General features: G+C 36.5%; 2 protein-coding genes across 3 annotated transcripts; both read right to left on the bottom strand.

Annotated features, from left to right (window-relative positions):
• Nucleotides 1–690: 690 nt before the first annotated feature.
• Nucleotides 691–12,737, bottom strand: zgc:103482 (intracellular hyaluronan-binding protein 4). Its single transcript, XM_067424264.1, has 8 exons — nt 12,320–12,737; nt 12,073–12,181; nt 11,839–11,985; nt 2,334–2,405; nt 2,153–2,233; nt 1,871–2,036; nt 1,606–1,794; nt 691–857 (listed from the first exon to the last, which is right to left on the bottom strand). The coding sequence occupies exons 1-8, from the start codon at nt 12,561–12,563 to the stop codon at nt 813–815; spliced, it is 1,053 nt and encodes a 350-aa protein (XP_067280365.1). The 5' UTR covers nt 12,564–12,737; the 3' UTR covers nt 691–812.
• Nucleotides 12,738–13,576: 839 nt separating this feature from the next.
• On the bottom strand, nt 13,577–23,536 carry si:dkey-30k6.5 (zinc finger protein 431). 2 transcript variants are annotated; one of them, XM_067422910.1, is made up of 4 exons: nt 23,185–23,536; nt 21,891–22,026; nt 18,184–18,687; nt 13,577–15,281 (listed from the first exon to the last, which is right to left on the bottom strand). In XM_067422910.1, exons 1-4 carry the CDS (start codon nt 23,362–23,364, stop codon nt 13,825–13,827), a joined length of 2,277 nt encoding a protein of 758 aa, XP_067279011.1. In that variant the 5' UTR covers nt 23,365–23,536; the 3' UTR covers nt 13,577–13,824. The 2 variants fall into 2 exon arrangements, with proteins under 2 accessions (XP_067279011.1, XP_067279010.1); XM_067422909.1 differs by having other exon boundaries at nt 21,891–22,029; nt 23,185–23,535.
• Nucleotides 23,537–23,972: the final 436 nt, after the last annotated feature.

Raw genomic sequence — 23,972 nt, 5'->3', positions numbered from 1 at the left:
TCGGGGTCACCCCTAATAAAAATGTAGCTTTTTTTTAACTTTTACCTACTCACCCTTATAATGTTACAAACCTGGAAGACTCATCCTCAAAACAAACTAAGATATTTAACGAAAGGAGCAATTTCTATTCCTCCAGTGACAGACAACTTGGCTTCAAAAAGCAATCGTAAAACTAACACATATGAATAGAGCAGTTGTCAAATTTCTGAAAAGGTATGTTTAGTTAGGCTTTTATTCTCACATAAACATTGATTTGCTTGATGCGCGAGAACAAACCTCAAATGTTTTGCGTAAGGAGAATGAACCTCATTTTTTGCATGTCAAGCGAATATGCTCAAGTGTCTGTTTACAATAACTGATGAGAGTTCACAAATATTTTTATGTGAATAAAATAGAGTAACAAATTGCTCCGATTTCATTTAAAATCTTAATTTGCGTTGCAAAGGTGAGCAAAGTCTTATGGGTTTTATGCTTTATGTGTAAAGTCTTATGGTGAGTAAGTAACGGTCAATTTTTGGGGTGCACAAACTCTTTAAGAGTCCACAAACTAAAGATTAAATACGTAATATAGTGTTCACTCGGTGCCAGTGAATGCCTTTAACAGCATGCTTTATTCTAGAACATGCCACTTCTCCAGCCTCAATATTAAATTAAAAAGTGAAAGAATGATGAACAAGTTGACAACGACAGTAAATGCAAAGAACCAACTTCGATATTCTTTATTTTGATCATAAGTGCACATTGCCCATTACAGTGTTACCAACATGAGTTGCAGAACCGTTTACTCTTCACCCTCTTCCTCTGGAGGAGTACTAGGCCAGGGCAGGGAAATCTTCTGGATCATCTGGGTTTGGAGCCTTAGGAAACACCAAAACATGATTTAGCCACAATCCACCACAGGCACCTTCTCATACAGCATGAACACCTAGTTGGCTTACAAGTCTTACGCCGCATTCACACGGGGCGTAGGCGTTAACGCTTGACGGAGGGCGTGGCTGAAGCCGGGTGCTGACGCGATCGTCATAGTGACAACAGCCAATCACATTAACTTGCCGCTTGGACCAAAACACAACACAAAAAAGCGCCTTTTTATGACAGCTAGTCTGTGAGACGAAATGGATGCCGATTTGGTTGTATGTGCGAGTGCGATTGCCTGTGTAGTTGTTGTCAGCGCACTGCACAGGTGCACAAAGCTGTTAAGTATATTAAATCCTGAAAAAGCGCCGACAGCGGGAAGAATATCACGTAGTGGTCCAGGAGCTGCGTCTGGATTTTTAACGGTCTATGGTCTGGATGGTTCACGGAGCAGTAATGAACGCAATTGGCTAGCGTCTGCTGTAGGATATTTGCATACGGCGATCTGATTGGATGACGCCTGCGCTGGCGCTTGAAAAGTTGAGAATTCTTCAACTTCTGCCGCTTGCAACGCGAGTGAAGCGCCGCGACGGAACCCACAATTCAGTTCGGCAACGGATGATGTCACGCATTCAAAGTAAATGGGAAGCGTTAACGCCTACGCCCCGTGTGAATGCGGCGTTACATTTTACACGGTTGTTGTCAGGGGCATGAGCAAATTCTGATGCAACAAATACAACATAAACTTACAGATTCAAGTTTTTGTGGAGATCTCTGGGGGGGCATGGAGGGAGCCCCACGGCCACGACCACCTCGTCCACCTCGCCCACCACGAGAGGGCCTAGCCAGGCTGCCAAAGTTGATCTCCAGTTTACAGGTAATGTCATTGGTTGGGCGACGGAAAACCACATCCTCGTCATCAACACCATCTTGTTGTTTCTAAGAAAAATAAAATTGGAATTACAAGAACAGACCTGCACACAACAAGATCGGCATCAAGATTGAGACTCCTTACCGGAAGGATTTTGGACTTATGGATAACCACAGCCTTGGACGGGACAGGGGTGTCTGCCTTCCGGATATTCAGCTCCACCTTGGGCCTGCTTTGCTCTTGTATGGCTTTCCACTCATCCAGTGTCATCTCTACAGCAACCTCAAGCACTTCCTCAGTCTCAGATGGCCTATAAGAGGAGCAAACGTGCATTAACATCCATTATACAAGTTCATAAAGCCAGCACATAATAGCATTTGCTGTCACTGTTACACAATGGATTTCCTGCAGCAGTGCGAAACAAACCTGTTTTCTCCATCATTCTCAACTGCCTCTTGGGTCTCCTCACTTTCAACGACCTCATTAGGTGACCTCTCTTCAATTTCACTACAGTAAAGTAAAGGGGGAAGATGACACTTATGGATAGAGGGAGGAAGCAAACTAAGAGATATTCCAATCTGACAACTATATACAAATGTGAAGTCACCTCATTTGGTCTCTCATAGAGCCCCAGTTACGAGATCCACTGCCACTGCGCTTCTCTTCCGAACGGACACTCCTGATTTCAAGCAGAGGTGGAAGTCAGTCATACATGTGCAAGCCACAAGCAAGTCTCAAGTCTTAACCTTCAAGTCTCAAGCAAGTCAAGTCATAGCTTGGGTCAAGCAAGTCACTGGCAAGTCATACAAATGTTCAATGATTTAACTAAATTAAATGTATTAAAATTTGTTACAACTACAGTAGTTATGGACAGAGTTAGTTACAAAAAAATAAATTCAATATGCATTTCTACCCCAAAAAAACGTGTCCATATACAGTAGAATTGTTAATACAATAAAAACTCTAAATAAATACTACATAACCTAAAATGGAAGTGTATAACTGAAATTAGGCCAATATATTGGGTGAGAAATTCTCTTTGTATTATTTGAATGTTCTCTCTCCTCCTATTTCTGTACAGCATGACCAGGTGATGATTATTATAATTAATAAACTTTTTGAATTGAAAAAAAAATAAGAAATCATGTTTTAATGTGTGTAAAACATGTACACATGCAGTGTTGGCTGGATTTCAGCATTTTTATTAGGCTTGATTCAAGTCATTTAACTCAAGTCCGAGTCAAGTCTCAATCATGAATAAAGTCAAAGTCGAGTCGAGTCTTTTATTAATAATAAGTCTCAAGTCCTAAAAAGTGCGACTCAAGTCCCCCACCTCTGATTTAAAGTAATGCGTCATTTACCAGAAGACATTGCACACACAAAAGGTTTTAAAAGGAGTCATATAATGCTTTTTAAATGTTTTCCTTTAGTTTGTAACAAACCAGCAAGTGCATGTATTTGAGCTGGAAAGTTGCAAAGCTCATAAGTCTCCCACAAAGGGATTTATTCTATCTAACAGAGAACGCCGTTCCAGACCTGCCTAAAACGCCTCGATCCAAGTGCAGATATTACTTCTGTAAACATCTGTCAGAGAGTAATATTAGCATTAATGCCCACCCAAAAAGACATGCAAATAAAGAAGACTTAAATTCTAGTGTTGTCGTCATGTTGCAGAGAGACCATGTGTTTAGATGTGAAAGCAAAACCGCTTTGTTTGGCCTTCCATAATTAGGAATCAAATGTTAAGTTTTATAAAGCTGTTCTTCTTGAGCAGTACAACCCAAAAGTTTGCTTGTGCAGTGCATTTTTACAAAGGACATCTTCCTGAAACTGGGAAAATACAACACTGGCTATATACAAAGTACTTAAAACTGCAAAATGTTCTTCTCAAGTCATGCTTGAGCAGAAGTGCAAACGCCTGCAATGTTGGTTCCGATCGTACGGCTTGATCCACATTTTCAGAAACAGACCTGGGAACAAACTGATATGGTAAAAGAAACAACATTAACGGTTTACAATTACTTAACCTAGGAAGTTCAAAGCTGAAGCTCCCAATGATGGAATAACAGTGATCTTATATTGATTTGAGGGGCATTACATTTCAGGCACACACTTGAGGTATTTGGCCAACTAGAGCAATTTGAGCTGTACGGAGGGAGGGGCTTTGTAGAAATCAGCACGTTTGAGACAGAAGATAGTTCAACCAAAAATTATTTACTCACCCTCAAGCCACCCTAGGTGTATAATGACACTCTTTCATACAAATACAATTTTAAGTTATTTTTTTTATAATAAAATAAAAGTCCAGGCTCTTCCAAGCTTTATAAATGGCAGCTCAATTTGAATTCCTAATGTCATTCCACACCCGAAAGACCTCCGTTCATCTTCAGAACACAGTTTAAGATATTTTTTATTATTTAGTCAGGGCGCGTATCCAAGTGTAGGCACACTATACTGTCCATGACCAGAAAGGGAATAACACTCGTGATGAATGAAATCTGACTCCTGCCGCTAGTCTTTGCTCAGTTCAGTTTTTAATTGTAGCGTGTTCTCTAACTGAACGAAATAATTTTTATTACTACTATCAAAACGATATCGATACGACGGTTTATGATTTCAGACAGCTATAATGAAAAAACATTTACAAGTCCTGACATCATCTCCGGGAGAAGTCAGTAAATTCGAGTAAAATCACAGGGTTTGCTTATCACGGGCGAATATGCCACTGCCACGCAAAACTCAGATGTGGGGGAGAAATTTCTAAAATCACAGAGGTCCCAGATAATACAAATCCCATGCGAATAGGGCTTAAGTCAAACTTTATTAAATGTTCTGACAACTCCATTCACTCCCATAGTAACGTTGTTCAAACGTTGATGTGCATATTAACAATATCTCCCGGCCTTGGTAATCTTTTGGCCGTTGCTGCGAGACGGTAGTTCGTTTGCGTATGGAGAAATTACGTCTTTTCGTAAAACGAAAGCACCAAGAAGGCAGGGTTGCCAGGTCCCAGACATATTTCTAGCCCAATGACAACTCAAAATCCGCCCAAATGGAATGAAAACTAGCCCAATTTTCCAGTGTCCAATCAGAGTAGACAACCACTGGATTCCCATAAAGGGCCTACAAATAAACTCATATTTTATTTATATATTTATATATATATATATATATATATATATATATATATATATATATATATATATATATATATATATATATATATATATATATATATATATATATATATATATATATATATATATATATATATATATATATATATATATATATATGATTGTTTTAAAAAAAAGTCTCTTCTGCTCACCAAGCAGGGTTCGTACACCTTTTCAAAGGTCAAATTCAAGCACTTTTCAAGCACTTTCAAGGTGAATTTTAATGATTTTTCCAGCACCTAACACCGCTGTAAATTACATACCAATACATTGTCAAAATTATTATTTAGTACACTTTATCATCACATTAAAAAGATAATAATACTATAAACAGCCAAAATCGTGTTTCGTAAAGCAGCAGGATCAGATATTTAACCAAATCAAGTTTTATTTCTTTTAAATGTATCACTGTCTAAGTAGATTTTGCTTACTATCTGACCTGCCTTTGGGGTAATTGTAAAAACAATTACCCTAAACAAAATCACTCGACGGGTTCACTTCACTTTCAATTCATTTATTGAACATTTTAAAAATGAAAACATTCGTCTTTGAGGTAGACAGTCAATCACATGTACCTCATTGACCTTTTCTATTTTTAATTAAAAAAAAATTGTGTGTGTATGTCTATTAAAAGTCTAGGCAATCAAGTATTTCTTCTGAAGAGATCACTTTATATGATCAGTAAAGAGCAGCAGGTGATCTTTTGTCTTTTTGTAGTTTGAATAACTGCTGCCCCTTTAAGACCTGACGCGAGTGTGGAATCAAAACACTGTTCCTGTTACTCATTCTTCTGAATCGTTTACGGCTGTATTTAGGTTAATACACACCCAGATGAACAGTGTAACATTTTTTGTGTGTATTTGACCATTAATTAGCTGGGAAAAGGAGCTATTTTTTATTTTATTTACTTGTATGTCAGAGGTCGGCTTTATAACGGTATGTGCCCACTTCAGATATGAGCGCAAAATCTGCAGGAATTTGTAGAATTATGTGTCTAATCCCGTGTGAAATTCAGACCGATCGAAAAATATATCAATATTTTTGACAGCACCAAGTTACTTGCAGGGGCAAAGCCATCTTTTCAGAAGTGAGTGGGACAGAATTTTTTTTTTTTTGGACCAATATAATTTATTGCATCTCTTGCTTTTAATTGGGCAAGATATCAAATAAACTGCTGAACAATAACCACTAATTAATATCTATAATATTATTCTCCTATTTTTTGTGCCAATTTTATAATTGGTTTATATACTAGCCTACAAACACTTGTGCATTAACATTCCATAGATTTTATGCAATGTAAAAATATATATATATTCTAATGTAAACCAGCTGTTCTCTGTGTGAATATATAGTAAAGTGTGATTTATTCCTGTGATCAAAGCTGAATTTATCATCATTACTCCAGTCTTCAGTGATCCTTCACTAATCATTCTCAGATGAGGATCTGATGATCAACACACATTTATGATTATTATCAGTTGTGCTGCTCATGGTGATGCTTAATTTTTGTGGAAACCATCTAAACATTTGTGGTAAAATTAAAAAAGAGAGAAATTAATACTTTTGTTGATCAGACATGCATTAAATTGATCACAAGTGATATTTTTAATATTACAAAAGATGATAATTTTTAATGAATGCAAATAACTGCTATCCTTTGAACTTTCTATTCATTAAAGAATCCTGAAAAATAACATGTAGGCTATCATGGTTTCCACAACATTTTTAAGCAGCACAACTGTTTTCAACACAGATAATAATCATAAATGTTTCTTGATTATTAAATCCTGATATGAGAATGATTAGTGAAGGATCATGTCACTGAAGACTGGAGGAATGATAAATTCAGCTTTGATCACAGGAATAAATTACTATATATTCACATAGGAAAAAAGCTGTTTTAATTTGTAATAATATTTCAAAATATTACTGTTTGAACTATTTTTGATTACATAAATGCAGCCTTGGTGAGCAGAAGATACTAAACATTAAAAGCTGCATTATTCATATGATAGCCTATACTTTATTGTCATCAATAGCCTATATTGAGATGGCTTGAAAAACACACATAAAGCATATATATTGTCGCAATCGTCTGATTGTCGTCGTCACGTTTCATCATCATAACGATTGTTTTCCTTCAGCTGCAGCTCCAGCGTGACTGGATATTACTAATCCACTTTTGGACTTTCCAAAAGTGGATGAGGAGGCGCTCTCGTGAGAGAGCGCCTCCTCATATTTAGATGCGAATAAAATGACAGGTCATGCATAGATTATTTTTTGTCTCTGAATTTAAATCTTGATGTATTCACATTGGTTTCTATGTAAATACATTTGACCGTGACCTCAAGAAGCGCGCAATCAACCGAGATTAGAGAGAGCTGTTTTTAGCGTCCCTGTTAACTTGCCCGCCCCCGCGCAGGTAACGCCGGTTCGGATCCCGCTCGGAGCGGGTCGACTAGCATCGGTGAGACCCAGTAAAAGTGCGGGGGACGAAAATACATTTTATTAAAAGTGAGGGGGACACGTCCCCCGCGTAATCTACGCCCATGGTTACTTGTATGATCATCTGACACTATTTTTATGCACTGAGCTAATGTTTGTAGGTTTAAATTTGTGGCTACGTTCACTGCCTATTCCACAAATGAACATGCCATAACGGACATGCTAATCTTACATTATCACATTATACATATACTCTGTCACTAATGCGAATTCCTAGCTAGCAGTTAATAGCGCAAGTTAAACAAATAGGCGCTAATGTGTAGGCTACAGTAACGTTAAACTACTTTAGTTAGCTTACTTGAAAGTCTATGACTTAGCCTACCTTTCATGTGACTCGAAAGAGCAGACTCGCCCATATAGTGAAAAGCTGCATGTATTTTTGCAAACTTTACAGGAGGTACTTCGTGGGGTTTGTGCCAGTTTGATCCAAAATTCGTATTTAGCATCTTTCAGCCAACGTTCAATGAAACGACAACATGGGGGCGGAGTCACACGGGAATAGAGAGGCAGATCGCGAGCACAGCAGGTTTCATTTTAGGCTCTCCAACATTTTATTTCTACATTTAATAAACGAACTATTTAGTCAGATAGGTATTTGTTGTAAAATAAATTGTTACAATTTCAAGCATTTTTAAGCACCTTATCCAAAATTCAAGCACTTTTCAAACCTTGAAAACACAACATCAAAATTCAAGCACTTTCAAGGATTTCAAGCACCCGTACGAACCCTGACCAAGGCTGCATTTGATCAAAAATACAGCTAAACAGTATTATTGTGAAATATTTGTACATAAAATAAATAACTATTAAAAATAACTTAATATAATCTAAAATGCAATTTATTTATGTGATACAAAACTGAATTTTCAGCTGAATTATTCCAGTCGTCAGTGTCACATGATCCTTCAGAAATCATTGTAATATGGTGATTTGCTCCACAAGAATTATTTATTATTATCAATGTTGAAAACAGTTTTTCTCCTCAGGATTATTTAATTAATAGAAAGTTCAAAAGAACAGCATTTATCTGAAATATAAAGCTTTTTCAACTTTATAAATGTCTATACTGTCACTTAATAATTTAAGGCATCCTTGCTGAATAAATGTATTCCTTTCTTTGTTTACCCACCCCCTACCCCCCGGTAGTACAATGTTACTAAAGTTTTCTATTTCAGATGAATACTGTTTTGTTTTTGTTTTTTACTTTCTATTAATTAAATAATCCTAAAAGCGTTTTAACATTGATAATAACCATATGTTTGTTGAGGAGGAAATTATATTATAAGGATTTCTGAAGGATCATGTGACACTGAAGACTGGAGTAATGATGCTGAAAACACAGCTTTAAAATCACAGAATAAATTACACTTTACCATATTCAAATAGAAAACAGTTTCGTTACATTTTAATAATATTTCACAATATTACAGTCAACATTACTTTTTTATTTTTAATAAAATAAATGCAGCTTTGTTGAAGATACTTATTTCAAAAACAATCAAAATAGTCGATTCCAAAATTGTGTGTGTACACAGTTTACAATCTCAGGGCTGTCTTCTTTTAAACATTATGCTCTCTTCCCCATCCTTCTCATGTGGTGCTGAATAGATTTCAGCAGTAAAGAGAGAAAGCATCTGTGGTGATGGTTCTCTATTTACCTGATATTTTATAGTGCTGCTTGCTCATCCACAGACAACCGAACCGATGCTTCAACCACCAAAGGCATAACTCATGTAATGATGCTTGATTTGTGAAAAGCTCAAGTGGCGTGTCTACCCACGTGCAGTGGTTGTTGCCAAGTTAATTCGTTCCCGGGGATCAATACCCACTAATAAACCGTTCCATTTAATTTTTTCTTTGGCTCTTTTATATTGTTTCGGGGCCGCAGTACTTTTTAATTGTAGCCCAAAAGACCTCAACCCACGGCTCCGTAATTTTTCCCGCAACTCCTTTTTTAAAATAGCCCAATTGTGCGGGAAAACCGCGACCCTGGCAACTATGCAAGAAGGACCGCCTCGAAATTCATCGATGTTTATGCCCTGTACTAGTGCTGTTGCCTTCATTCAAATAGTGACTGTAGAGACGCCAGTCATTCATTCAGTTCATTACCAGTCGTACTGAAACATTTTATTATTATTAAATCGTTTTTATTGGTTTTTCATACAGAAACATTTTGACAGAGCGCCTTGATCCATATATAAGGCGCTCCGGATTATAAGGCGCAGGACGATGTTCATGCCCTGTACTAGTGCCGTTGCCTTCATTCAAATAGTGACTGTAGAGACGCGGTGCGGCTTTGTAGTTTACCAGTCGTACTGAAACATTTTATTATTATTAAATCATTTTTATTGGTTTTTCATACAGAAACATTTTGACAGAGCGCCTTGATCCATATATAAGGCGCTCCAGATTGTAAGGCGCACTGCCGTTTTTGAGAAAATTAAAGGCTTTTAAGTGCGCCTTTATAGTGCGGAAAATACGGTATATGAAAGTTTAATTTTTATCATTACATTATGGAAAATAATGAACTTTATCATAATATGCTAATTTTTTGAGAAGGACCTGTAGAATCTAATTTCTCACGATTGATCATTCAGAGGCTCCATAGTCAGCGTGGATGAGTCATCAAAATATGCAGCATTGATTTGTCAAAGAAACACACGTGGGTTGGTCCCCTGAGCCAAAAGGAAATCATTTTTTTTATCATTAATCCCACCCCCCTTGCCCAGAATCATTGAAACTGTCATCAACTCAACCAATAAACACAGTGTTTGATCTTTTGAACCACCAATCACGTTTTTCTGGAAGATGAACATGAAAGTGGGTGTGAATTTGCGTGCATGAAAACAAACAGAAATAAACGCGTTCAAAGTGCTCTCTCAGAGCACAGCACACAAAAGTCAGTATATTTCTCCATTTGTATGTAGTTTGTTTTACAATGCTTTCACTCAGTATATTTTCCTCAATTTGTGTTCAAGAAACATAGCCTCAGTATATTTTATTGCAAGGTTTGTTGGTCACAACTTGTTCCATTGTTTGCATTTGTTTTACATGTTCAAATTATATTTCTCTGAAGAAAAATGTTTCTTTCAATGTTTTTATAAAACAATCTTTATTTGCTTTGAACTTTTTAGGACAATTTCAGTAAATAAAACACCTGCGTTCACTCAACCTAGAAACGCCTAGAAATGTTTTAATAAACGTCTATAACTTGCTAAGGGATTGTTACATGTAGACAATTTAATCTGGAAGTGTAAAACAACGAAGTCTAACTTTCTAAAGGAAAAAAATCCAAACTTCATGAAGTTCTGGTTGAGTTCAAACTAAAAATACCACATTTTTGTTGCCATTTCTTGAAATTATATTACTTTAAACCAAGCGGCAACCTCCCGCGATCTCTCTTGAAGCCAATACGGAAGTAATGTAAACTGCAATTCCTCAACTGGCCACTAGGGACAGGCTCCAGAAGGGAGCAAAATCTCATTGAGCCCCATGTTAAAATTCTCAACTTTAAAGCAGAAAAAAACATGTTTACAGCCTGGTACAAATTGTGGTTTTGGCTTATAAGGCTAATGTTGATCTTCATGACAACTCTGAGGGGGGTGAATTTTTTTATAACTCATTCGTTTACGTTATATAAAGCCTTAAGGTTCTGCATAATTAAGGGCGTGGTTACAAGTGGATAGCCATTTATCCGCCGTCTATAGTTATTGCGTCACCTCAGCTCCGCGCACATCCCGCCTTTTTGCCCATTTTCTGTTATCCGGGAGTGACACGCGATGACTCGCTCACAAGATGGCAACGCCCAGCTCGCCCCTACTTTAAGCTTCAGAACGGCTTATCAGAATCCTATGGGTGACGTCACGGACACTACGTCCATATTTTTTTACAGTCTATGCTTTAAACCAGTCTGAGTTATCTGAGCAAAACATGTCTCATTTCAGCTAACGGTTGGAGTTACAACATCTACTTCAAGATATTAGTTTATTTCTAGTCGGAGAGACCGTCACTCATGTCAGAAAGTGAGTAACTATAGTAACTTGTGGGATCAGGGCTGATTTGAGACGCAAACCGTTTAGAACGATTCAGTCCGATTTGGTGAACTGGTTCACTATAAAGATCCGGTTAAAAAGAACGATTCGTTCGCGAAGCGGGCATCACTACAAACGAGCCTTTCAAAGGACAGTGGAGACAGCGGTGTGGAATAAAAGTAAAATATAAGAAAAAGACGATGTTTTTAGACAAGAAGTTTTAGACAAAATAAGTATTAAGCCATGTTATACTGCGCCCCATAAACACAACCAAGAAAAAAAACACGGAACCACCCCTTTAGGTCCGGGTCCTAAATGGTGTGTGTGTGTGTGTGTGAGTGTGTGAGTGTGTGTTTTGTTAAATGAAAAACACAACCGTAAAGAAATCACTGCTCACGTTCGGTCACTGCCACTGTGTCTTTCGAACTCCCGCTTTCCTCTCTGGTCAAATCCATCATTGGTTCTTGGATATCCTGGGCCTCGGGCTCCTCGACCTCGTCCAGTACCTCTTCCTCTGGCAGGCCTGTCCAGCACATCCGTCGGCCTACACAACAGGCCAAGATAAGAATGGGTGGCACGCAAAATTTAACGCTGAAGTAAAAAATAAAGACATATAACTAGAGAGCTTCACCTCTCAACAGAGAAACTGAGAGGGGTGTCTGCATCGTTGAATTTTCGCTCAAAAGTCACGCGTCTCTCTATTCGCTCCTCAACCTCTCCACGAGCAAGGCGGACCTGGCCTACACATTTAGAGAAGCAAAAACGCGTTTAATCGCCAAACTAGCAAACAGCGCACGCTACCTGCGGTTGAATATCCGTTTATTAACAGAAATGCATGTTGGGACACCTAAAACTACCCGGCCTTCACCTAACGTTACCTGGTCCACTTCCACCAACAGGAAGAACGATTTTCCTCTCCCGTTGGGACTCCTTTCCAGCCTTATTCGTGGTTGAAGGTTTCTTTTGCTCCTCTTTCTTTTTCTTCTGCTTTTTTTCTACCCCTGCCTTGTATAAGATGTCGAAAGGGTCGGATTCATCGTCCAGCAGCTGGCCGAAACGATTTGCAACGGCGCATCCATACCCCTCATCAGGCATCTCCTCCACTAACGTTAACTCCTTCATCTTTATCGATTATTATCAAGATATTGAAATAATCGACTTGATATCATCGAATGATCAAAAAATAACCAGTCTGTTTATCTCTCAAAGAGAAATAGAAGCTTTAAATAGCGACCATAGCTTGAGGCCTCAGTGAACCCCAACAAAATTAACCGTCAGAAGTGACGTACACGAGATTGAATTCAGGTTCATATACAAGCAATTAGTCCCTGCCCCGGAAGTCCACTTACTTTTCAGAACACACCCATTAATATTAATTACGAATTACAGTTATTTGCTATCATAACAGAAAATACCAGAGATGTGAAATGTTTACTTTTAAAACAAAAATAAAATAATAATATATTGTCAATATATTGTCATGCTAATATAAAAGGTGTTTGTTTGTACATTTGCAAAATTACTACAATAATAAAAAGATGTGTTAAATTAAAAGATCACGCAAACGTTTGACATAACTATGGGATTGATAAAATAACTTCCTAGTATAAGTAAAATGTAAAAAAAAAAAATTGTTAAATGTACATTAACCACTCCATCTGTGTAATGATCATCCCTGTGTGAGGGACCCCCTTTCTAATTTATAAGATATCTGTCCTTAATTTATGCAACAACAAAAAAAACTATGAATATAAAAATATTTTGTTACATTATACATTTTGTTATCCTCAGTTTAGTAATGTATATTATTTCTTGCTTATTTAATGTTAATACATTTATCATCTATTTATATAAATATTTTGTATTTTAATCCAATTAAATATATTTAACAGATTAATAACTAATGTTTTTAATCACTTTTTTGAGATCCAATATATTGCTTTACAGTTTTTTTTCTAGACTTTTCCACAGAACCCCATCCTTCTCTTGCAGTCCCGTGTTTTTTTTTTGTTTGAAAACCCCTGGGTTAGCATACATTGTATTTAGACATGACATTTAATAATTAACTATTATATTGTATTGAACAAAATTATTTAATAATACATTTAATGTTAAGAAGACAGAGCTGGTTCTCCATGATGTTTTTATTGCATCACACACAAGCATTGATTCCCAGTCCTGGTTTGAAAGAATAATTGTTCATACAATTAAAAAATACAGAGGCTTACAAACTCTTATTTCATTCAGCTTGGCAATCAAGACCCTACAGTTCAGCAATGAATATAATAATGCTATGCATTACATAAACTATTTCAAACAGCTCCGCACATGAGACTCAACGTTTAATTCAGTGTAACCTTTGGTCTTTCAAAAATTGAAGAATTTACATGGTATATCTACATTTATGTTGCTTGAGATTTCTATGATCCACAAACTTTTTCTCACAGCTCTCACAACTGAATGACTTTAGACCGGTGTGCACTCGCTGATGTGTCCTCAGATGCACGGCCTGATTGAACGTCTTACCACAAACGTCACAACCAAAAGGTCTCTCTCCTGTATGGATTCTCATGTGCATCTGAATACTGCTTGAATACCCAAACCTCTTTCCACAAACCTCACAACTATATGGCTTTTCTTTCGTGTGAACCCTTTGGTGAACCGTAAGGGCGGCTTGTGAATAGAACTTCTTTTGACAATGATCGCAACTGAACTTCTTCAGCAGAGGACTGACCAGTCGCTCGTGATGCTTCTCTCCTGTGTGTACAAGCATGTGCTGATTAAGAGAACTGGGGAATATGAAGGCCTTATTACAGATGGAACACACACAATCCCTCCTTCCCGCGTGAATGATTCGCTTGTGCCTTTTCATGTAGTCCGAACTGGTAAATCCCTTACCGCAAACATCGCAAAGAAACGGTTTGCTTGAAGTGTGTTTGTGCATGTGCATCTTCAGGGCGTACGCTGTGGTGTACCTTTTCAAACATATCGGACAACCGTACAGCTTCACTCCTGTGTGACCAGCTTTGTGTCTGTTGAGGTTTCCAGAGGTGGCAAACCTCTTGTCGCATACGTCACACACGTATCGCTTTTCCCTGGTGTGCACCAGCATATGCGCCTGCAAGTGTTTGCGAGCGCTGAACCGCTTGTTGCAGAGTTCGCAGGGATATTCATAGGTTTTCTCGATGTGACTCTTCTGGTGATTTTTCAGATATCGCTCGCAGCTATAAAAGGCGCCACATATCTCGCAGCAGTAGGGCTTCTCGCCGGTGTGCAGTGTTTGATGATCGAGCATGTTTTGTTTAATTTTGAACTGCTTGTCACACACGGGACAGTTGTACAGCGTTTCGACTGCTCTGCATCTGTGTCTGCCAAACGAGCGCTTGCCGGGAAAAATCTTCTGGCAGTTTGTGCAAGTAACCGTCTTTTCTGCGGTATGGAGACGCTTGTGCTTTTCCAGAGTGGCCTGAAATACGAAAGACTTGGAACATATATCACATTTGAATAGCTGAGCTCCGGTGTGCATCGCCGCATGTCTGATGAGGCAGCTTCTCATAGTAAAGCGCTTGTCGCAATGCGAACATTTGTAATGTTTCACGTGAGCCCTAATGTGGTTAATGAACTTCCACCTCAGTTCAAAACACTTCCCGCAAGTTTTGCACCAGAACAAACCATCATTTGATTGCTTTATCATTTCCGTGTTAGGTGTGGCGTTGGGCTGACCGCCTGCGTTTTCAATGGTTATATTTAAACCTTGCACAAGCGATTCCGTTGTATACTGACTGCTTTCCAAGACAGCACAAGATAAGTCTTGGTTGTCCAAGTTATTTTGGAGAATTTCTGTAAGAAGAACAGAGGAAACAAACATAAAAAGGTTAAAATATTGTTATATTTTCATTTATACAGAAATATTGGTCATTTAGAGTGCATCCAGTAAATTAACTCATTAAAGCTGTGGTGGGTCGTAAACATTTTTGTAGTCATGCCCCCCTTAAAGGGGAAGTGTGTAGTATTTATGAGGATCTATTGACAGAAAAGCATTATAATATACATAACTATGTTTTCAGTAGTGTATAAAACCTTACATAATGAAACTTTATATTTTATTACCTTAGAATTAGTCATTTCACATGTCATGATTCTACAGTAGCCCTAAACAGACAAACTGCTCTACAGAGCGCTTGACACTCTCTGCTATTTCTTTGTCCTGTGTCGGCCACCATAGCTTTTCAATGTGCTGTGAACAGGAGGGATAAGTGGTGGGTTGTTGCAAATCACAACCTCACCACTAGATGCCATAAAAATTGACACAGTGCACCTTTAAACCTTTAAAAAATATGGCACGCCAACCCAACTAAAATCATAAAAAAAATATAAGATTTTGATATTGAAAACCTGCGATTGAAAACCTGCAATGAAAGACACCTGCAACTGTATTACTTTAGCTATAGCTGACACGAGTGGCGCAATGTGACACAACTAAAGAACCCATTATAATCAGTAATTCTGTTCACATTATTTGTGTTAAGCATTAAGCATTTTTTTAAAGATTTATCCATTTCAATTAATAGTAAATTTTCATCAAATCGAATAATCCTTACATATTTTAATTGAATAATTGATTAAAGATTGTTTAATTATTCAATTAAAATATCTAAGGATTATTCAATTCAATGCGATAACACTTGTGTCCGGCATAGACACAGTGTTTGTACTGCTTGAAGGGGAGCAGCAGGTTCACAACAGCAACTTGTGATGCCCGTCCGCTGAAGAGATGCTTTTCTATGATGAGGATCTTCAATGTTCAGACAGTGTGAAGTTAACGGTCTGAAGAAGAAAGTTTCAGAGGAATTGCCATTCGGTGACGTTTAATAAAGGGCAGAAGGCCAACCGACATTCAAACACTACATTTTTTAAATTAATACTTTTATTCCACAAGGCAAATTAAATTGACCAAAAGTGGCAGAGAAGACAACAAAGTCAATTAATCTAAATTCAATAAAAAACTAAAAAGTATCACAGTTTCCAAAAATGAATTAAGCAGCACAATTATTTTCAACATTAATAATAAAAAAGTTTGTTCAACACAAAATTAGAATTATTGTGTATTATGTTTAATGTTTACTAAAACATTAGTGATTTCCAAAGTTACAAGTTACACTGAAGACTGAAGTAATGTGCTGAAAATGTTTGTGCTGAAAGCTTTGCCATGACAGGAATAAATGTTTTATTTATTTATATATATATATATATATATATATATATATATATATATATATATATATATATATATATATATAAATAAAACATTTATTCCTGTCATGGCAAAAATGAATATATATATATATATATATATATATATATATATATATATATATATATATATATATATATATGGTTGTATGTATTTTGTCCATACATTTAGTTTGACTAGTCAGTCATAAGAAAAAAATAATCTGAATCTATCTGTCCAGTTAACATGATTTGTGGGTGGAGAAGCGGCGAACAGACAACGCCAGCGTCCTCTAAAAATATGAATTACTGTTTTTACTGTGCTTTACTGTATTTTATATACACACACGATATAAATATCGTCAATTTGCGTTCCTTCCTGAAACCTTAAAATGTTGATAGGTTAGTGTTCTTGGCCAAGAACCTTTAAGGTTTTGTGCCAATTGGAGCAAAAATCACAGGTTCTATTTAGTTATTTTTATTTATTTTTGTATATTTTAATGTTCTCTTATGTTCAACAACATAAAGCTTTAAAATGATTCTCTTTAAGGGGTCTAAAATAAAGAAAAGAGAGTAGAGATTTTTTTGTTACTTCTGCACTTTATTATACTGAATGTCCTCTGTTTTTTTTGTACTTACAATATATTTTGGTTGAAAAAAATGAGAATCGTGTAAGAGAATCGTGATCTCAATTCCCATGGAGAAAAATCGTGATTCACATTTTAAATCGTGCAGCCCTACATGGTAGCATAATAAGGGTCCCTACATGCATACCGAAGCATTGAGAAATTTGTAAGTGTACAAACAGTTTAATAAGAAGCAGTGTTAATTTCGTTAACAAAGACGATTATGAAAAATATTCGTATATATATATCTCAACACCCACTTTTTCTGTGACTAAAACGAGACGTTGCCAAGCTAAACTAATATCTGATGATAAAAACTATGACAAAACATATGCCATTTCTTTGTTAACGAGACGAGTAGAGACGAGACGGTTCTAGAATGCTATTTGAGAAATATCGGACATTAAAAATGCATCATCTCTTCCTATGCTGTCTTTCAAAAATGTGCGTCCGTCTCTCAGGAATCTCTGATTTTTATTTATTTATTTTCTCTGCTGCATTCAGTGTTTTCTTCCGGAAATAATGGACCATATGAGATTCCTAGTCACAGTTCATCGCTTAGCACAGCGTTCATGGCTCGACTCGTCAAGTTTTCCAAGATGGCTGCTGTCTGCATGCACGTAATAGACTGTCTTTATAAAGTATCTTCTTATAAAACTGTTTGTGCACTTACAAAGTTCTCAATGCTTCGGTTTGCATGTAGGGACCCTCATTATGCTACCGTGTTACTGTAAGGCAATTTTGAGCCTTGTTAGTGGTATTAACTAGCGATTTAATTTTACTTACTCTGTGCCCCATAGACAAGCGGGAACCATGTGTTAATTACTCCTAGGTTCATTTTTCACCAGAGTTGTCCTTTAAGCACTGCATTTGAAATGTCCTACCTTGAGTGGTGACCTCTAGTGTTTCCAGGGATGTATTAACAGCATCACAGGTTTCGAGCTGCACAATGAATTCTTCTTCGTGCAGAGTGGCTTCGAACTCAATACTCAAACCCGGAGTCGTGTGAAACCTCTGGTGTTTCATCAAGCATTTCATCATTTTAAAAGTATTCCCACATGTCAAACAATTGAAAGGTCTTTCTTTGTGTAAAGCATTGTGAATGTTCAACAGGGACAAGTCATTGAAAGATACTCCACAGGACTCACAAATTAAAGGCCCTTGTCTCTCTTTTGCAGCTACGTTTGTGCTTGTGGAAGGTTGGCTTTCACTCAAAACCACACTGCCTGCCAGAATATCGGTGGGTGCAGATGACAGCTGTTGGTACTGGTACTGATTTGCTGCTTGTCCAGAGTTTCCATGATGTTCTGATTCCAGTTCATAATCCTTGTTCTTTTCAGGCTCAAGACGCACACTATTTTCAGTCTCGGGAGCAGCTGCTTGACCCTCTGTAAAAATACAATAGATTTTAAAATAATACCCCATACAAAGACACACATACACCAAATATTTTTGCCCAAGTTTTGATTCAAGTTGGTGATTAAAATCATGAAATCGAAGTCTTCCCTATTGTGATGTATATGTGAGTGAAACGAACAAGAAAAAATGTATGGTGAGGTTTTGTCCATCTGGAATTGATTGAATTGTTGTGTTTCCCACAGATTCGAAAGCAACGTGTGGTGATGGCGGTTGTTCCATGAAACAAATAAGTAAGCATGGTAAATAAGTATGGTAAATAAGTAAGCATGGTAAATAAGTATGGTAAATAAGTAAGCATGGTAAATAAGTATGGTAAATTAAGCAGTTATGATCTGCAATACTTTAAAGCTACACTGTGTGATATTTTCCCCCATCTAGCGGTGTAAAGGTATATGACCATCTAGTGAATAATAGTTTCTGTTCCTCTCAATTTCGATTTCGTTTCAACTCCTACGGTGGCCGATTTAGTCATGGCTTCCAGTTCGACCTCTTCGGTGAGTGTTGCTTTTGAAAGTGATGAGGTTACTTTTGAAAACTATTATAATTTGCAGTTATTTAATTTTCCAAATGATCTATGATCAAATTAATCTATGAAAAATGAATAATAGTTTTGTTTTCGTTATTTTTTTTCCATTTCATTGCTAACATCAGCTATTAGGTTCCCAGACGAATGCAAGCTAATCTTAGTAAAGGAACTTTTATCAGTGCTTTCGTTATTCTGTATATTGTACGACATCACTAGCGTAAGGCAAACAAATTATAATGCAATTAAAATATTAATCTCATGTTATCCGTCATAGAACACGGATTTATGTTATAAGGTAAACAATACTTTTTCATCATTGACGCGAGGAAAACTATCCTAGACGTCGTTCTAGTGTATGCACAGCACAACATGATATAATTAGCCAAGCAACAATAAAACTTCCAATATACACAAATAGGCTGAATTAATATTACCTGTCGAGAAGAAAGCAGGCAACGTCGGTGTCAACCCTCAACACGTATGTATTTTCAATGGGATATTATAAAATTACGAGAATGCATTATTACTTGAAAGAAGTAAATATACATTAATGAGCACATATATTTTTGAAAGAACTAAGTGATTTTAGCTAAGAATACACAAAAAAAGTTACACAGTGTAGCTTTAAGCAACTTGACTATTATTTATTAAAGAGCCATACAGGCCCTTTGTGGGTAATGGCATTACAAATGAAAATTATTATTTTTCCGGCCACAAAATGAGTCTAATTTGCCTCTTTGCGGTGGAATTCTCTATCTTAACCTTAATTACTATACTAATTGTAATATAAATATTAGAAGAAAAATATTGTAAGTGGTCATTAATGGACCATAATTATTGCACAAATAGTATTTAGTACCAAAAGATCTCCTCAAAATATTAAATAAATATTACTAAACTAAAATATAGTTTATTTTTATTTATTTACCTGAAGTAACAAACAGTTATGAGGACTTATGCAGCACTTAGAGCAGTGTGCGGCAGTAATGCATGACGCACTGTGAATGATAAAGGATAAAATGAGCGTAAAGAAAAAACACTTAAAGAAAGAAAATAATTAAAACAATATGTGTCCATTACAAAGGGACTTTAAGTCACAATTACACAAATTTAACTTTGTAGTTTTCTCTGTTGTAACTGACACATTATGGTACCAGTTCACTGCCTGTGAAAACCACACGACACCTTTTAACGTGATGAGCTCATCTGCCATGGTAGGATGCAGTATCTGGCCAGTCCATCCGGAGCTCATACCCTGTAGTTTAGGTTCTAATGCTCACCGCATGCCAGATGATTAATATAATAATCTTGAATACCCGTAGGGACATGTTTCTATTGCTACAACAGGTCGTGGCTAGTTATTTGCAGCTTGTGAACATATTATAGGGCCATATAAAATCTGTTTTATTTCCCAAATTCCGTTTTATTTTATTTTTTCAAAATCCATTTTAAACATTTTAAATACTTACAGTCTACACAACAGTCTCTGTGCTAACAGCTTCATGTTTGCTAAATCTGTTTTGTTTTTCCAGTTTTTCTTTTTTTGCATCTGTATGAGCATTCACACCAGTAGGTCACGTAAGTTTACGTGCTGATTTAATAAGGCCATATTTCTTGTAACTGATTGTTTCATATTTGTGTAATTTTTACTTTAAGTCCCTTTGTAATGGACACATTTTTTTGAATTATTTTCTTTCTTTAAGTGGTTTTCTTTACGATCATTTTATCTTTTATCATTCACAGCGCGTCGTGCATTACTGCCACGCGCTGCTGTTTTTTTTTTTTTTTTAAGTATTAAGATTTACAAACAAACATTGTTGCATAAAATCAATTTTTTCAAAATAGGATACAGAAACAATATAGCCTGAGGGAGCAGCTCTCAACACAAACAGGGAAAAAATATATATAAAAAATAATATGCATTTTTAGTAACAAAAATAAAAATGATTTATAAGGGGAAAAAGCTGCTCTAAGTGCTGCATAAAAGTCCTTGGCAGCAAGGCACGCAGTAATGGCGGCACTGCTTTACTTCCGTGTTTCGCCGGATTTGTGTATATGTGGCGGCCGGTGTTGATTCTGTGGCAGCCCGCCACAAATAAGTATATTTGTGGGAAACACTGGATTATTGTGGTTTGAATACATGTTAACAATGATATATCCTTATCGTTGTTAACATTTATTCATCACTTCAATGAGCTCATTGTTTCTGCCTTAATTTAATATATTGTTTAAATTAATACTTTGTTAGCTAACTGCGTACATTTCTGAAATACACATTTTTTTGGACAACCACCTCTGATAACAGATCACACTAAATTGTAATGTAGACACATGCATTTTCTGTAAAGCTGCTTTGAAATTATATATATTGTGAAAAAAATGCTATACAAAATTCATTGAATTGAACTGGTTTGATATTGCGCTGATCTCATGTGAGCGACAGGTTACCCCGCCCTCAAGCCAGCATGTCATCAGTAAAGAGAAGACTTGTTGTTGCAAGTCGTCATCTTGATTAATAATTATGCACATTAATTAAAAAAGTTATGATGTGCATAGAGAAATAATTTATAATAAACACTCCAAATCCATATTTCATTAAAAATTGCATTTTTGATTTCATCGTGACTTTTAAGAAGAAATACTTACCATTTAGTGTGGCTTGTTTTGACAGCCGAGACTTTGCTGTAGCTTCCAGTACTTGAGCTAAGATGCGATCGTGAATCAGTTTCACCATCGTCTCTATTGTGGCTTTACTCAACAGCTCCATGAACGCAGCAAACTCCTTCTGAAACGCAAAGAGATCATTTGAGATGTAGTTATTTGCATGCACATATTACAATTTGCTGCATGTCAAAAGGGTAGGGTTTTATTAAAATAAATTATTTCCTTGCAATAATTACTTTCTATGTACAAAATATTTGACTCTGATCTTTGAATCCCTATACATATGCAATGTTGTCTTTTTTTATGCATTCTGAATAGAACAACTTGCCCAAAGGACAAACGTGTTCAGAGGTATTCATCTGTTTGAGTGTAAATATCCTGTTCCCATGTCCTCAACAAAATATGAATTTCCAATCACTCAATATGAGTGAACACCGACAGACACAAAAAGCAATGTTGCGTATTATATAAATCACCAATTCTAGCATTGAGTTGAATTAATGAGACAACAGGATGTTTTCTGCACCATCTATTAAATTGTCAATTTGTCATCACGTTGCAGTGTGCTGCTGCTGAGAAAAAAAAAATCAATTTTGTATTAATGTAGCATTGATTGTGTTTTTTGTTGTCTCTAGCTACTTTTAGGAGGAAAAATCATTTAAAAACACCAAACATTTTCCCCCCACAATTTGTTTGATGAAAGGTTACAATTGTCATGATGTTGACATTAAACATAAATTAAAACCTTGCCAAGCACATATGAAGGGAAATGTGTTGTTTTTTTTTTTTTTTGGGGGGGGGGGGGGGTATCTGACATGTGGACACAAAGTGGGTAAAGTTGTCTAAATGTACATTTGCTGTATATTTAAAAAATATATATATATATAATAATAACAATAATAACATCCTTATGTCAGAGCGGTTCGTTCTATGGTGTTCATATATTCATGTGTCTGTCATGTTTAAAAAACAAACTAGATGTATAGGAGATTCTTCTGTAAAAAAAAAAAAGTCTTTTAAATACAAACAGGACTTTAAAACAGCATGTTACAAAAAACATGGATACACGCCATTCAATCAACAGCAGCTTACTGATTTATTAAACAGATTTATATTTATAATATCATTATCACTAATATGGAATTTAAGTAGGTCCTTACACTGTAAATACGTTATGCCAGTTGCAATTACAATGTAAACAACAGTCAGTCTCTGTTTAGAAGCGTGTTGTGAACATGAATGGACACTGCATTCGCTTTTCTACTCTAGAACTTACAGTTTTGGCTTGATTCGCCTTGTTAAGTCTGTTTTTGTTCACTGTAGTCCCCTTGTTGCGCTTCCATTCTTCAGATAAGACAGTCGTGAAGTCAGAGAGATGTTTGCTCAACTCCGACACGACACTTTCAACTAACACCCCCATAACGGAGGACAGTAACTCATGAATTACTGCCGTCATGCTCAAGGATGACACTCGGCACTTTATTTGCCAAAATTTTGCTTACTACCTCATTACATACACAAATGCGGGTTAAAAAGTATCTTAGCTATCCCGATCATAGATCCCGATCCATTTGGTTGTTTTGTGGCGGGTGAACAAACGGAAGGAAATTTGTCTCTCAAACTAAAATCTCGAATGAAGAGCGTTTCGTAAAAGCAGTACTGCCACCTAGAGGGTTGGAGTTATTAGTGAGCTTTATTCTTGCAAATTATCTTCACTGTGAACGGAGGGGAAGTCAAATGTTTTTATTCCTTCTTTACTGGGAATAATAAAGTATCTTAATTTGTGAGATTCATATTAGAGAGCAAAATGTAGGTGGGCTTATTTTGTTATTTGTTCAATTCTCAATTTATGAGACGCATGATGGAACAATTCTTAAAGGGATAGTTCACCAAAAAATGAAATTACTGTCATGATTTACTCACCCCAAAGTTGTCCTAAACCTGTATGAAGGATTTACTTCTGCTGACCACAAAAGAAGATATTTTGAAGAATATGGGTAACTAAATCGTTCATGGACCCCATTGACTTTCATAGCATGGGGGGTTGGGGGGAGATCAATGGGG

This window comes from Pseudorasbora parva, chromosome 18 (genome assembly GCF_024679245.1).
Source record: "Pseudorasbora parva isolate DD20220531a chromosome 18, ASM2467924v1, whole genome shotgun sequence".
Taxonomy (NCBI): Eukaryota; Metazoa; Chordata; class Actinopteri; order Cypriniformes; family Gobionidae; genus Pseudorasbora; species Pseudorasbora parva.
Note: the sequence above shows the minus strand (reverse complement) of the source record. Positions and strands in the feature narration are given on the sequence as shown.

Bases quoted from the DNA above. Each gene is read 5' to 3' on its own strand.
- si:dkey-30k6.5 (XM_067422909.1), bottom strand. From the start codon at position 23,364: ATGACGGCAGTAATTCATGAGTTACTGTCCTCCGTTATGGGGGTGTTA. The intron at 22,030-23,184 runs GTAAGTTCTAGA...TTTGCGTTTCAG, and splicing joins AGGCGAATCAAGCCAAAACT to AAGGAGTTTGCTGCGTTCAT. The intron at 18,688-21,890 runs GTAAGTATTTCT...GTATTTTTACAG, and splicing joins AAAACAAGCCACACTAAATG to AGGGTCAAGCAGCTGCTCCC.
- zgc:103482 (XM_067424264.1), bottom strand. From the start codon at position 12,563: ATGAAGGAGTTAACGTTAGTGGAGGAGATGCCTGATGAGGGGTATGGA. The intron at 12,182-12,319 runs GTAACGTTAGGT...CTAAATGTGTAG, and splicing joins TGTTGGTGGAAGTGGACCAG to GCCAGGTCCGCCTTGCTCGT. The intron at 2,234-2,333 runs GTGACTTCACAT...ACTTTACTGTAG, and splicing joins TCTATGAGAGACCAAATGAG to TGAAATTGAAGAGAGGTCAC.